The sequence below is a fragment of the Podarcis muralis genome, chromosome 2 (genome assembly GCF_964188315.1).
Source record: "Podarcis muralis chromosome 2, rPodMur119.hap1.1, whole genome shotgun sequence".
NCBI lineage: Eukaryota > Metazoa > Chordata > Lepidosauria > Squamata > Lacertidae > Podarcis > Podarcis muralis.
In genome coordinates, this window is record NC_135656.1 from 124,928,641 (window position 1) to 124,943,170 (window position 14,530).

The 14,530-nt window shown below is 45.1% G+C and overlaps 1 protein-coding gene across 1 annotated transcript in view; it reads right to left on the bottom strand.

The window, feature by feature from the left end:
• The window catches only part of LOC144326687 (uncharacterized), a 28,941-nt gene that overhangs the window by 11,827 nt on the left and 2,584 nt on the right, over positions 1-14,530 (bottom strand). The window contains 1 exon segment of the mRNA XM_077923441.1: positions 9,921-11,326. Within this exon segment, the coding sequence (XP_077779567.1) occupies positions 9,921-11,326 (1,406 nt within the window).

Sequence of the window (14,530 nt, forward strand, 5' to 3'; positions counted from 1 at the left end):
TGTTCTTTTCTGCTGAGGCAGTATCTGCTTTGTGAGGAGGAAAGCGACAAAGATCATCAAGTGTATGAAAACAAAGCCTTATGGGAAACAGTTGAAGGAGCTGGGCATGTTGAGCCTGGAAAAGAGGATATATGAAAGCCATCTTCCAATATCTCAGGGGCTGACACATGGAAGATGGAGCAAACTAGCTCCTCCTGCTCCAGAGGGACACACTTAAACCAGTGGATTCAAGTTGCAAAAAATTAGATTCTGCCTAAAAATCAGGAAGAATTTCCTGGTGATTAGAGTTGTTTGACAGTGGACTGGTCTCCCTCTGGAATTTGTGGTCTCTCCTTCACCGGCGGCTTTTGAGAAGAGTTGGGATGGCCATCTCTCAGGGATGCTTGAAATGAGATTCCTGTGTTGCAGAGAGTTGGACTGGATGACCCCAGGGTACTTGCAACTGTTGTAGGTACGCAGGTCGTTCTGTGGTCTAAACCACTGACCAGACCATGTCTTTTCTGATGAGGCAGGTTTAGTCGTTGTTTGAAGACTATCCCTGCCTCCGGGTCTGGTCTTGACTGGAAGGATACTGGAATCAACAAGAGAGATCCACATGACCTGAAGGTGCTGCTGTGCAAGGCCAGGTCAACGATTCACAAGACAGCGGTCATCCATGACTTGATTGTGGATGGAGGGCTTGACTTGGCATCCGTGACAAAGACTTGGTTGGTTGAAGCAGATGGACCTGTCCTTGCCGCTGCTTGTCCATCGGGTTTCTCTTACGCACTGCAACCCTTTCAGCTGATTCTCTGGTGGCCCACTGGAATGTGGAGATAACCACGGCTGTTGACTGTCTGGCTCTGAAGCGCACTATCTGATTGAATGGAGCCCGGACAGCCCTGTGGTTTTCCTCAGAGCTGAGGGCAATGTAAGAATGGCTGAGACCTCTAGAGCACTAGTGGTGTAAATCTCATTCTGAATCGGACCAGACACGGTTTACAGCTCAATGCCAAGCCTACCAAGTGGCAATGTGGCTGCCTCAGGGTTCCATCCTCTCCCCCATGCTTTTCAACATCTATATGAAGCCACTGGGAGAGATCATCAGGGGATGTGGGCTGGGTGTTCATCAGTATGCAGATAATACCCAGCTCTACCTCTCTTTCAAATCAGAACCAGTGAAGGCAGTGAATGTCCTGTATGAGTGTCTGGAGACGGTTGGAGGATGGATTGAGGCTAAATCCTGACAAGACAGAAGTATTGTTTTGGGGGAACAGGGAGCAGGCAGGTGTGGGGGACTCCCTGGTCCTAAATGGGGTAATTGCCCCTCAAGGACCAGGTGCACAGCCTGGGAGTCATTTTGGACGCACAACTGTCCATGGGGATGCAGATCCATTCTGTGCCCAGGGCAACTGTTTACCAGCTCTATCTGGTATGCAGGCTGAGACCCTCCCCGCCCGCAGACTGTCTCGCCAGGTTGGTGCATGCTCTGGTTATCTCCCACTTGGACTACTGCAATGTGCTTTGCGTGGGGCTACCTTTGAAGGTGACCTGGAAAATATAACTAATCCAACATGTGGCAGCTGGCCTGGTGACTGGGAGTTGCCGCCATATAAAACCGGTCCTGAAAGACCTACATTGGCTCCTAGTACATTTCCCTCTGGTGGTCCCTCACTGCGTGAAGTGCAGTTACATGGAACCAGGCAGAGGGCCTTCTCGGTAGTGGCCCTGGCCTGTGGAACGCCCTCCCATCAGATGTCAAGGAAGTAAACACATTTGTTGGCGGAGACCTAGGTTTTTTTTTGGGGGGGGGGGAGTTATTTGTCCTGTCTTCACGCTTTTTATGATGGAGGACCGCTGTAGTCACCCCCAATGACATGTTCTCAAGATGGAGGATGAGGGAACAGCTGCAGTCGCCTGCGATTCCTGCGCAATGTTTGCCATCTTGCCAAAGGTTGCAGGCAGCTTTACTTGCAGCAATTGCATGTTGATTGCCCTCTTACAAGACAAAGTCCAGCAACTGGAGGAACGTGTAGCTACGCTCCAGAGAATTAGAGAGCTGGAGCTCTTCTTGGAAGCAACAGAGCACACCGTCTCCACCAAGGAGGAGACAGGGGACTCCCCTGAGAAGGAGGCTAGTTCACCAACACAGGAGCCAGATATATGGAGAAACGTGACTCAAAGAAGTAGGAGGCCCAGGGTTCGCTCTGATTGTTTAGAAATACACAATCGCTTTGAGGTCCTCTCCTCTAGCATGGAAGACAAAGAGCAGACTCCGTTTGAGGATCTCTCCCTCATTACAGTCGATCAGGTATATGAAGACGAGCAGCAAAGTCAGTCCTCAGGGAATGGGCAGGTGACCTTGGAACAGACAGCTCACGGAAGAACCCCGACCAGACCTAAGAGGAGGCGTGTAGTGGTGATAGGGGATTCCCTACTGAGGGGAACAGAAGCAGTGATCTGTGGGCCTGACAAGATGTCTCGGGAAGTGTGCTGTCTCCCCGGGGCTAAGATCCAAGATGTAACTGAACGACTGCAAGGAATCATAAAACCCACTGACAAATACCCCTTCCTCTTGGTTCATGTGGGAACCAATGACACTGCAAGCAATAGCCTCCAGAGGATCAAAAGAGACTACGAGGCTCTGGGCAGGAAATTGAAGCAATTAAATGCACAAATTGTCATCTCATCTGTCCTCCCAGTTGAACAACGTGGCCCAGGGAGAGAGGGGAAAATAGTGGAAGTGAACAACTGGCTTCGCAAATGGTGCAAACAGGAACGGTTTGGATTCTTAGATCACGGACTGCAGTTTCTTAAAGATGGACTTCTGGCAAGCAATGGGCTGCACCTCACCTCACAACGGTTGGGAGGAATGTTTTTGCCAAAAATCTCATAAACCTCATCAGGAGGGCTTTAAACTGACTAATGGGGGGGGGACAGTGCTCCTGAAGGTAGGAGTCTATCAATTGATGAAGATGATCATCCAAATGTCATAGACCAAATGGAGCAAACAGCACAGAGACCTAGTGGTGGGAGGAAAAAATCCTTAAATAAGAGACACGGGGGAATGATTAATGGACTTCAATGTCTGTACACTAATGCGCAAAGCATGGGAAATAAACAAGATGAGCTTGAACTCTTGGTACAGCAAACTAAATATGACATAATAGGCATCACTGAAACCTGGTGGGATAAGTCCCACGATTGGAATGTAATAATGGAGGGATACAATCTATTTCAGAGAAACAGACCAGACAAGAAAGGAGGAGGAGTGGCGTTGTATGTCAGGGATGTGTATACCTGTGAAGAGATCCAAGATTTAGAACCTCAAAGCCAAAGTGAGAGCATTTGGGTCAAAATTAAGGGAGAGAAGAATAACAGAGACCTCATTGTGGGAGTTTACTATAGATCCCCAAGCCAAACGGAGGACATAGATGATGCCTTCCTGGAACAGATGGCCAAGCATGCAAAAGGAAGGGAGATAGTAGTAATGGGGGACTTCAATTACCCGGATATTTGTTGGATGTCAAACTCAGCCAAGAGCATAAGGTCAAACAGATTCCTCACTGGACTTGCAGACAACTTCATTGTCCAGAAAGTGGGAGAAGCAACAAGAGGAACAGCCATTTTTTTAAAAAAAATCATATTTATTAAAATTTCCAAAATACAGAAAGTAAAAATAAAACAAAAATAAAATACATTTAAAACCTTACTTTCATTACCCACTTTCTGGGACTCCCCCGTCCCCCATCCCTACCATATTCCCCTTTCATAACGTTGGTTCTACAAGCTCTCACTCCCAATTTAAAACTTAATTTGTTTAACCCAATATTCAAATTTAAAATTATACAGTCATCATCATTACCTTAAATAAAAATCAAAAATTCTCTCCACAGGGTCCACCCCATTTTCCTTCCACGAATTCCCTTTTTTTTTAAATAAAGACGCCCCAACAAAATATAAAAAGCTATATAAAGATATAAAAGGTATATATAAAAAAAAATTCAAAAAATAATTACTCAGCCTTTGGATTCTAAATCTCCCCCCCCCCCTTCCCCGGTTTAGATTCCCCATGTCCATCAGTCTGTCTGTTATCTGCCTGGAAATCTTAGATCCATAATCAGATTTTCCCCCAGTTCCTTGCCAGTTTTTTTAAAGTTATTTTTATGGTATTTAACTTCAAACATCCAATCCAAAAACGGCCCCAAAGGGCCTTTAGTTTCCTTGGTCTTTAAGGCTCCCCCCATTGTTCTTTCCATGTTGTAGTCAAGTTTCTTGTCTTGTTCCGCTGCTAAAACGTTCTAATTCAGAAATTTGGTACCTCTACAGGGGTTGTTGTTATTCAGGAACAAAAACTTACGTTCAGTCCCTTCCTTTCTTCAATAGAAGATTCTATTGTCTCCTTTAATGTAAACACCCCTGTAGACAAAATACTGTTTCAGTTTTGCAGCTTTCCCAGGAGATAACAAGTCCTGTACCATTCCAAGAGTATTTTTCCACTTACGACCATCTTTGTAATGTCCCGAAACCCCTCTAGGGGGATTATAGTAACTTTGTTTCCTCTGATCCAAAAGTCCACTTGTTGTTCCATATTTTCGACATTTTATATCCAAATCGTAACAAATTGTAACGAAGTTAACTAGCAAAGTCCTCATAGCAGAGTCCTCTTTAAATTTTCCGACTTTGACAGCTACTTTGACAGCTGTCAAAGTCTCCGTCTCTTTTCACCAGGCTCTCTCACAAATCGCCCCGGTTCCCAGGGGGGGTTACGTTTTCCTTCTCTCCACTCTTCTCCTCCAGCACAATTCTTGTAGTTTCCCATCGTGGAATTCTTAATTTTTGTCAGAAATACGCTTCTTTCTAGACCGTGGTTACCCAGTCCTTGTTTTAAAATGCTTACAATAGGGAGGGGGACTGACTTCCTTTTTGGATCCCCCCCGCTCGTGCCAAATCCGGAAAAAAAATCCTTTTTTTTCTCCTTTTAAACCCGGTTTCCAAATTACTCACGGGTTGTTGTTAAAAGTCCGAATTTTCAATGGAAGAAGTCAGCGCTCTCCGCCGGATGGCATGCGGCTTCGCTCGGCAGGGAAAGCAGAGGACTCAAAGCACCACGCCACTCCCCGGCACCCGATCCGTAGCCTTTAAAAAGGCTCCTTCACGAGTCGGGAGGGCGCTAACGGTACCAGCCGAGTCACCCATGTCCACGGGCTCCGTGCCCGTGGTTTTTAAGGGTCCCCGCGTCGCCGGCGCGGTAGGACCCAGCCCCTGCCGAGCAGGCTCCCTCCGGAGCTCGGAGGGAGTCCGCCATTCGGCGATGGCGCCAACCCGGAAGTCCCGCATGAGGGGAGGAACAGCCATTTTAGATCTGGTCCTAACCAATGTTGATGACCTGGTTAGTGGGGTGGAAGTGGAAGGATCATTAGGCGCGAATGATCATGCTCTTCTGAAGTTTACTATACAGCGGAAAGGAGCAACCAAGCATACTAGGACTCAATTTCTTGACTTTAAGAAAGCCGACTTCATAAAACTTAGGGAAGTGCTGGGTGAGATCCCATGGACAGTAATACTGAAAGGAAAGGGAGTTCATGATGGCTGGGAGTTTGTTAAGAGGGAGATAGTAAAAGCATAACTTCAGGCAATACCAATGAGACGGAAACATGGAAGGTGCCTAAAGAAGCCAGGGTGGCTATCTAAAGAACTTTTAACTGAGTTAAGATTAAAAAAGGATGTGTACAAAAAATGGAAAAGGGGGGAAACCACCAAAGAGGAATTCAAACAAATAGCCAGCACGTGTAGACACAAAGTCAGAAAAGCTAAAGCACAGAATGAACTCAGGCTTGCTAGAGAGATTAAAAGCAACAAAAAAGGCTTTTATGGGTATGTTTGTAGCAAAAGGAAGAACAAAGAAACAGTGGGGTCACTCAGAGGAGAAGATGGTGAAATGCAAACAGGGGGCACAGAAAGGGCTGAACTCCTCAATGCCTTCTTTGCCTCAGTCTTCTCCGATAAAGAAAACAATGCCTGAGCTGAAGAATTTGGAGCAAATGATTCAGCAGAGGAAACACAGCCCAGAATAACTAAGGAGATAGTACAAGAATACTTGGCTAGTTTAGATGTATTCAAGTCTCCAGGGCCAGATGAACTGCATCCAAGAGTATTAAAAGAACTGGCAGATGTGATTTCAGAACCACTGGCAGTCATCTTTGAGAATTCCTGGAGAACAGGCGAAGTCCCAGCAGACTGGAGGAGGGCAAATGTTGTCCCTATTTTCAAAAAGGGGAAAAGAGAGGACCCAAATAATTATCGCCCAGTCAGTCTGACATCAATACCAGGGAAGATTCTGGAGCAGATCATTAAGCAAACAGTCTGTGAGCACCTAGAAAGGAATGCTGTGATCACCAATAATCAGCATGGATTTCTGAAAAATAAGTCATGTCAGACTAACCTGATCTCGTTTTTTGACAGAATTACAACCCTGGTAGATGAAGGGAACGCAGTGGATGTAGCCTACCTTGATTTCAGCAAGGCATTTGACAAGGTGCCCCATGATATTCTTGTAAAGAAGCTGGTAAAATGCGGACTTGACTATGCTACCACTCAGTGGATTTGTAACTGGCTGACTGACCGAACCCAAAGGGTGCTCATCAATGGTTCCTCTTCATCCTGGAGAAGAGTGACTAGTGGGGTGCCACAGGGTTCTGTCTTGGGCCCGGTCTTATTCAACATCTTTATCAACGATTTGGATGATGGACTCAAGGGCATCCTGATCAAATTTGCAGATGACACCAAACTGGGAGGGGTGGCTAACACCCCAGAGGACAGGATCACACTTCAAAACGACCTTGACAGATTAGAGAACTGGGCCAAAACAAACAAGATGAATTTTAACAGGGAGAAATGTAAAGTATTGCACTTGGGCAAAAAAAATGAGAGGCACAAATACAAGATGGGTAACACCTGGCTTGAGAGCAGTACATGTGAAAAGGATCTAGGAGTCTTGGTTGACCACAAACTTGACATGAGCCAACAGTGTGACGCGGCAGCTAAAAAAGCCAATGCAATTCTGGGCTGCATCAATAGGAGTATAGCATCTAGATCAAGGGAAGTAATAGTGCCCCTGTATTCTGCTCTGGTCAGACCTCACCTGGAGTACTGTGTCCAGTTCTGGGCACCACAGTTTAAGAAGGACACTGACAAACTGGAACGTGTCCAGAGGAGGGCAACCAAAATGGTCAAAGGCCTGGAAACGATGCCTTATGAGGAACGGCTAAGGGAGCTGGGCATGTTTAGCCTGGAGAAGAGGAGGTTAAGGGGTGATATGATAGCCATGTTCAAATATATAAAAGGATGTCACATAGAGGAGGGAGAAAGGTTGTTTTCTGCTGCTCCAGAGAAGCGGACACGGAGCAATGGATCCAAACTACAAGAAAGAAGATTCCACCTAAACATTAGGAAGAACTTCCTGACAGTAAGAGCTGTTCGACAGTGGAATTTGCTGCCAAGGAGTGTGGTGGAGTCTCCTTCTTTGGAGGTCTTTAAGCAGAGGCTTGACAACCATATGTCAGGAGTGCTCTGATGGTGTTTCCTGCTTGGCAGGGGGTTGGACTCAATGGCCCTTGTGGTCTATTCCAACTCTATGATTCTAAACTATTTAATGCTTGATGCTTCTTCACGGATCACTGCCTTGACGTGGCGAAGGGGCTTGAATAACTCAGAGAAGCTATGAGCTATGCCGTGCAGGGCTACCCAAGTTGGACAGGTCATAGTGGAGAGTTTTGAATAAACGTGATCCACCTGGAGCAGGAACCGGCAAGCCACTCCAGTATCCCTGCCAAGAAGGGATCCATGGAGAAAGACAACAGGCATATAAAAGTTATGACGCTGGAAGATGAGCCCCTCAGGTCGGAAGGCATCCAACATGCTACTGAGGAAGAGCGGAGGACAAGTACAAGTAGATTCAGAGCTGAGGAAGCGGCTGGGCCAAAGCCGAAAGGACGCTCAGTTGCGGATATTCCTGGAAGCGAAAGGAAAGTCCAATGCTGTAAAGAAAAATATTGCATAGGAACCTGGAATGTAAGAACCATCAACCTAGGTAAGCTGGGTGTGGTAAAAAATGAGATGGCAAGAATAAATATTGACATCCTGGGCATCAGTGAACTAAAATGGATGGCAATGGGCGAATTCAGTTTGGATGACCATTATATCTCCTACTGCGGGCAAGAATCCCATAAAATAATCCCATAAAAGCTGATACGGAAGGGGGGGCATGTCTTTCTTCACCCTTCCACTTTCTTCACCCTTCCACCGGTCACCAGAGGGTCTGAGGTGATGACCTCAAGGGCACCCAGCCCCACGTGGACCCCTCAGCCCCCACACCGTTGTACAAGCACCACACTCTACCCCAAGCCCCATTAATAAAGTGCCTTTTCCCCTTTCCACTATTACGGGCGAAATAAGCCCAAAATCTTATGCCTTCCTTCCCGCTCTATCTTTACTAGGGGTCGACCATACGAAGCTGTATTCCCTATTCCTTTCAGATATCTGAAGAAGTGTGCATGAACACGAAAAGCTCATACCAATAACTAACTTAGTTGGTCTTTAAGGTGCTACTGGAAGGAATTTTTTTTGTTTTGACTATGGCAGACCTACACGGCTACCTATCTGTAACTCTCTTTAATGTATTCATGATGTATTTTGCACTGTATTCTGGGATGTGGAGGGAAGTTTTAAAAGTTCATGTCACCCCTTTCTCGCTGTTCAATCTCGCCTTGAACCTGTTGCGCAATAAACTTGGATCTTCTTCAGCTTGCTCCTGTCTCCGGCTGAGCTCATTTTCCTCCGCAGGGACCCGCGGACTTAGTCCGACGAGCTGGGTGGCAGAGTAGCCCCACACCCAGATTCTACCGTAACAAAAGCCCAACAAAAGAGTGGTGAAAGCTGTACTGGGATAAAATCTCAAAAATGATAGAATGATCTCGATACGATTCCAACGCAGACATTTTTGTTGGGAATTCTGCTCCGTGTCTGCAATCATGAGATTGTTGTCTATCACATGACGGTGTATGTTTTCATTCCACAGAGTGGGAAGTGACGGAGACAGGATATTTATGTTACTGAGTTCCATGAAGTGGGACTATTGTCCGTTGTTCTTTATCTTTGCTGTCTGATGAGAAAGAGGATGGAGCTAAGTCAGAATTCTCCGAGTGTATTATATGTAAATAAAGTAGATTAGCCAAAATGCTAAGCTACTGAGTTCTGTTACACGAACCGCTAATACTCTAACGTAAGTGTGCTGATGCTTCTTGGCATCAGTTGCTGTGATGTTCGGGCTGAAGAAAGCTATTGAAGTTCCCGAACGATCGACACCAGCCAGATGGGCAGGGTACAAGTAATAAATTATTATTATTTTTAAAAAATTCTTTCAGTAGCACCTTAAAGACCGACTAAGTTTATTCATGCATGGTATCTGAAGTAGTGTACATGCACATGAAAGCTCATACCAATAGCAAACTTAGTTGGCCTTTAAGGTGCTACTGGAAGAATTTATTTTATTTTGATCATGACAGACCAACACAGCTGCCTACCTGTATCTGTTATTATTATTAGTTCTTTAAACATTCCAAGCACTGTTAGTGTTGGGAGTCATTCTTCAAAGAAACAGTAAGGATGTTTGTACCTTTAAGAACTGTTTCTGTGAGCTTTGGGCAGATTGGTTACAGCTGGTCATGATTAGGAAGGGAAACTTGCAGTTTGAACTTTGCCTGCAGGAAAAACACCCACAAGCTTTGCTGTTTGTTGCTTTGTCATAAATCTTTATTTGATTTGGGTTTACACCGGTCTCGTGGTGTTAGTCTTCTGTCATCTGCCACCAGAGGAAAAACCCCCTCTAACAGTTATGGTTTCTCTCCTGTATGAAATTTTTGATGGGAGGTGAAACTAACCTTCCATCTGAAGCTCTTTCCACATTCCAAGCACTGATAGGGTTTCTCCCCTTTATGAATTCTTTGATGGGAAGTAAGACTATCCCTCCGACTGAAGCTCTTTCCACATTCCAAGCATTGATAGGGTTTCTCCCCAGTATGAATTCTTTGATGGGAAGTGAGTTTACCCCTATCACGAAAGCTCTTTCCACATTCCAAGCATTGATAGGGTTTCTGACCTGTATGGGTTTTTTGATGGGTCAGGAGATGGGCCCTTTGGGTGAAGCTCTTTCTACATTCCAAGCATTGATAGGGTTTCTCCCCTGTATGAATTCTTTGATGAGCAGCGAGTTTTCCCCTCTCACGAAAGCTCTTTCCACATTCCTGGCACTGATAGGGTTTCTCACCTGTATGAATTCTTTGATGGATGGTGAGTTCGTGGCTGTGACTGAAGCTCTTTCCACATTGGAAGCATTTATATGGTTTCTGACCTGTATGAATTCTTTGATGGGAAGTGAGATTATTCTTCTGAATGAAGCTCATTCCACATTCATGGCACTGAAAAGGTTTCTCCCCTGTATGAATTCTTTGATGGGAAGTAAGACTAGTCCTAAAATTGAAGCTCTTTCCGCATTCCAAGCACTGATAGGGTTTCTCCCCTGTATGAATTCTTTGATGGGAAGTGAGAATTTGGCGGTTACTGAAGCTCTTTCCACATTCCAAGCACTGATAGGGTTTCTCCCCTGTATGAATTCTTTGATGGTAAGTGAGACCGTTCCTCTGTCTGAAGCTCTTTCCACATTCCAGGCACTGATAGGGTTTCTCCCCTGTATGACTTATTAGATGGGAAGTGAGGCTGTGGCTCTGACTGAAGCTCTTTCCACATTCCAAGCACTGATAAGGCTTCTCCCCTGTATGAATTCTTTGATGGGAAGTGAGCTCTGAGCTCAGTCTGAATCTCTTTCCACATTCCAAGCACTGATAGGGTTTCTCCCCTGTATGAATTCTGTGATGGGAAGTGAGTTCCGAGCTCTGTCTGAATCTCTTTCCACATTCCAAGCATTTATAGGGTGTCTCCCCTGTATGAATCCTTTGATGGGTTGTCAGATTGCTCCTCTGACTGAAGCACTTTCCACACTGCAAACACTGGTAGGGTTTCTCTCCTGTATGAATTCTTTGATGGGAAATGAGAGAATCCTTCCGACTGAAGCTCTTTCCACATTCCAAGCACTGATACAATTTCTCTCCACTGTGAGTTCTTTCGTTTGAAGTAAGGCTATCCCTTTGAATGAAGCTGTTTCCTTGATGGGAGGTGGACTGGGAGCTCTGACGAATGTTCTCTCCATACCCTGTATATTTACTTGACTTCTCCGCTATGTGGATTCTGTTGTGGTCCCCTCTGTTCTTCCCCTCCAATTCATCACCATCTGCAATGAAGAGAGAAGCTAATTAGAGCGTCAGGAAGATTATTCCCCAGATTATTGAACGATGTTAATGAATTTAAAAATTCCTTCCAGTAGCACCTTAGAGATCAACTAAGTTTGTTATTGGTATGCACTTTTGTGTGCATGCACACTTCTTCAGATACACTGAAACAGAAGTCACCAGACCCTTATATATAGTGAGAGGGTGGGGAGGGGTATTACTCAGAAGGATGGTGGGAATGGGTGATTGTCTGATAGGTGTGGTAAATCTGTTGAAGACTGTTAAAGACTGCAATTGGTCTTACAGGAAAAAGCAAGGGGTGAGATGGCTAAAAATAGCTACATATAACATGTATAATGAGATAAGAATCCAATGTCTGGGGGGCCATTAGGTGGCGCGTTGGAAGATGGCTGACAATAACATCTCTCTGACCCATACGAGGTACTAAGGGGCTGCTATGGGAAGTATGCAGCCTTCCTAAGCCCCCCCCCAGGATGCGGGGGGGCTCTGCCCTGCCAGCGGTGTTCACAATGCACCCCCTGATACGAGTGATGGGGGTGCCGAACACTTGGCAAAAGGCCCTCGGTGAAGTCAGATCTTCCTCACGCCGATTCCAATCAGCGCGTGCTGGTTGCTTCAGCTTGGAATTATAATTGGAAACATATGATTGGAAATGAAGCTGAAAGCACATACATCAATTAAAGCTCGAAGATAAGACTGCTGATTAATGGATCTCTGCGACCAGGAGTGACGGACAGATAAGTAAATCTTCTGATGAATTACCACAAGGAAACTGTATGTTTGGAACGAAGGGGGGGGGTGGAGGAAAAAACTCTTTTTTTTCCTGCATGATGTGACATAAATAACCCTTCACCCCAGAAAGAAACAAGATCGTTGCGTTTTTATGAATCACAGGCAGGATTTTAAGAACTATGTGGGACAGATTAAAACAGGAAAGAAGACTGGAGAATGGTGAGAAAAGTGGAAAATTTTTATGACGCAGTTAAAATATGGCGTCGGAGGAAGAAGGACTGGGGGAGGAGAATCAGGACTGTTTGAAAGAGAAGGAATGTTGGAATGCAAGTTTGACCTGACAGAGCCCCCAGACTCATTTGATTTATTTGAAAAATAAAGGACAGATCGGAGACTGAGCTTGTGTAGGGAAGCGTTGTACAGAGGCTGTCCCCGATCGATATGATTTTTGGAAGAGTACAAAAATCCACATAGAATGCCAGCTTACAACCTGCTTGTGAAAATCATCAGAGACCGCAAAGAAAAGAATTTATGATAACAACAAGAAGAGAAAGGAAGTAATAAAGGACTATCCGGATCAAACTGGTCAGAACTGTCTAATGAAAGCAGTAAGAAAGTGATGCTGTTTTGGACTCGAGCGGAGTTTGATGTATGGTCACCCCCAACAAAATTTAAAATTTGGCTGTATAATTTGGAACTAATGTGATATGATAATGTGATGTGATTGGCCTGTTAATAAAAATTATTTTCAAAAAAAAAAGAAAAAAGAATCCAATGTCTGTATTCAAGGTCTTTGGTCGATAAAATGCAGACAAAAGCAAAAACAAAAACAACAAACCTGACAGAACTTACTTCAACTACCCTAAAAAATCTGAAGATGACATTTAAAAAGGCCTGGGTAGTTCAAAAAAGCCTGGTCATTGCTTAAACAAGCTTGACGAAATGAAGAATATTCAGAGAGAAAACAGTTGATATCCCTCCATTCAGCATTCACGGTGAGGATGTTGGAATCCCAGATGATGATGATGATGATGACGACAACAACAACAATAAAAATATATTATTTGTATCCCACCCTTCCCGACCAAAGCCACGGTCAGAGCGGCTAACAACAGGTAAAAAAATCATAAAATCACACAGTCAATTAAAATAAATTTTTGAATTAATTCATAATCATATTAATAGCAACCACCAGGTTAGAGTTCTATGAAGATTACAGAAGGAGAAGGAGAGAGGGGGTCAGACTGTGCCCTGGCCAAAGGCCTGGTGGAACAGCTCTGTCTTGCAGGCCCTGAAAGATGTCAAGTCCCGCAGGGCCCTAGTCTCTTGTAACAGAGCATTCCACCAGATCGGAGCCACTGCTAAAAAAGCCCTGGCTCTGGTTGAGGCCAGCCTAACCTCCCTGTGGCCCGGGACCTCCAATATGTTTTTGTTTGAAGACCGTAAGGTCCTCCATGGGACATACCAGGAGAGGCGGTCCCATAGGTACGAGGGTCCTAGGCTGTATAGGGCTTTAAAGGTTAAAACCCGCACCTTAAACCTGACCCTGTACTCCAGCGGGAGCTAGTGCAGCTGGCTTGTGGCCCGTTTAAACGACCCCCCATGGGCTGCAGGTTGCTGACCCCTGACATACAGGTATGTATGGAATTTCAAAACTGATTTTATGATCCAACAATGTTGGATGCGCTCTGTTCTCTGCTGTTTCCTCATTTTTTGTTCCAGTTTAAAACATTTCATGAACCCAGAACTCACACACTGACCGCTAATGATGAATTGTATGTTATAGATATTCCAGCAAATAGATTCTGCTAGTTTTGAGATATACAAATGACATGAGAAGACTCAGTCTACATCAGGGGCTGGCAAGCTTTACCTCGCCTGGGCTGCCTCACTCTCACGGAGATCGCTCTGTGGGCAGGATCAAGTGTGTAGACACAGGACTCACCGAGCGGACGGCTTGGGGCCGCTCAGGGGCCGGTTAAATGACCCCCGTGAGTCGCTTGTGGCCCAAGGATGGTAGATTGCTGACCCCTGGTCTACATATTTCATCATTTAGTGGTCCTATGATCCTTGTTTTTAAAAGCAAAGTTATTCCAAAAAGAAAACACACGGAGGACGCAGGATTAGGATTCAGTTCCAGAAATTTGTGTGCAGAAGTCTGATCCATGGAAAATGTGTACAAGGAAGTAACCTTAAACCTAAACAGCATACAGCCTATAACTTGAATCCGTATTCAAGTTAATAGAAAAAAACAACAGCACTGTTTGTTCCCTTTCAGTGGAAGAACCAAAATTCCTTGTTTACATCTGTTATAATAAAGTTTGTTTGCAACCTGTTTTCCCAAAGAAAACCCACGGTCGCTCGTGATTCATACGCCATTGGGATTTCGCCTGAGGGAAAGGGAAGCAGAGGGCTGGCCCAGCGGTGCCAGGGAGAGAAAGTGACGTGGTGTC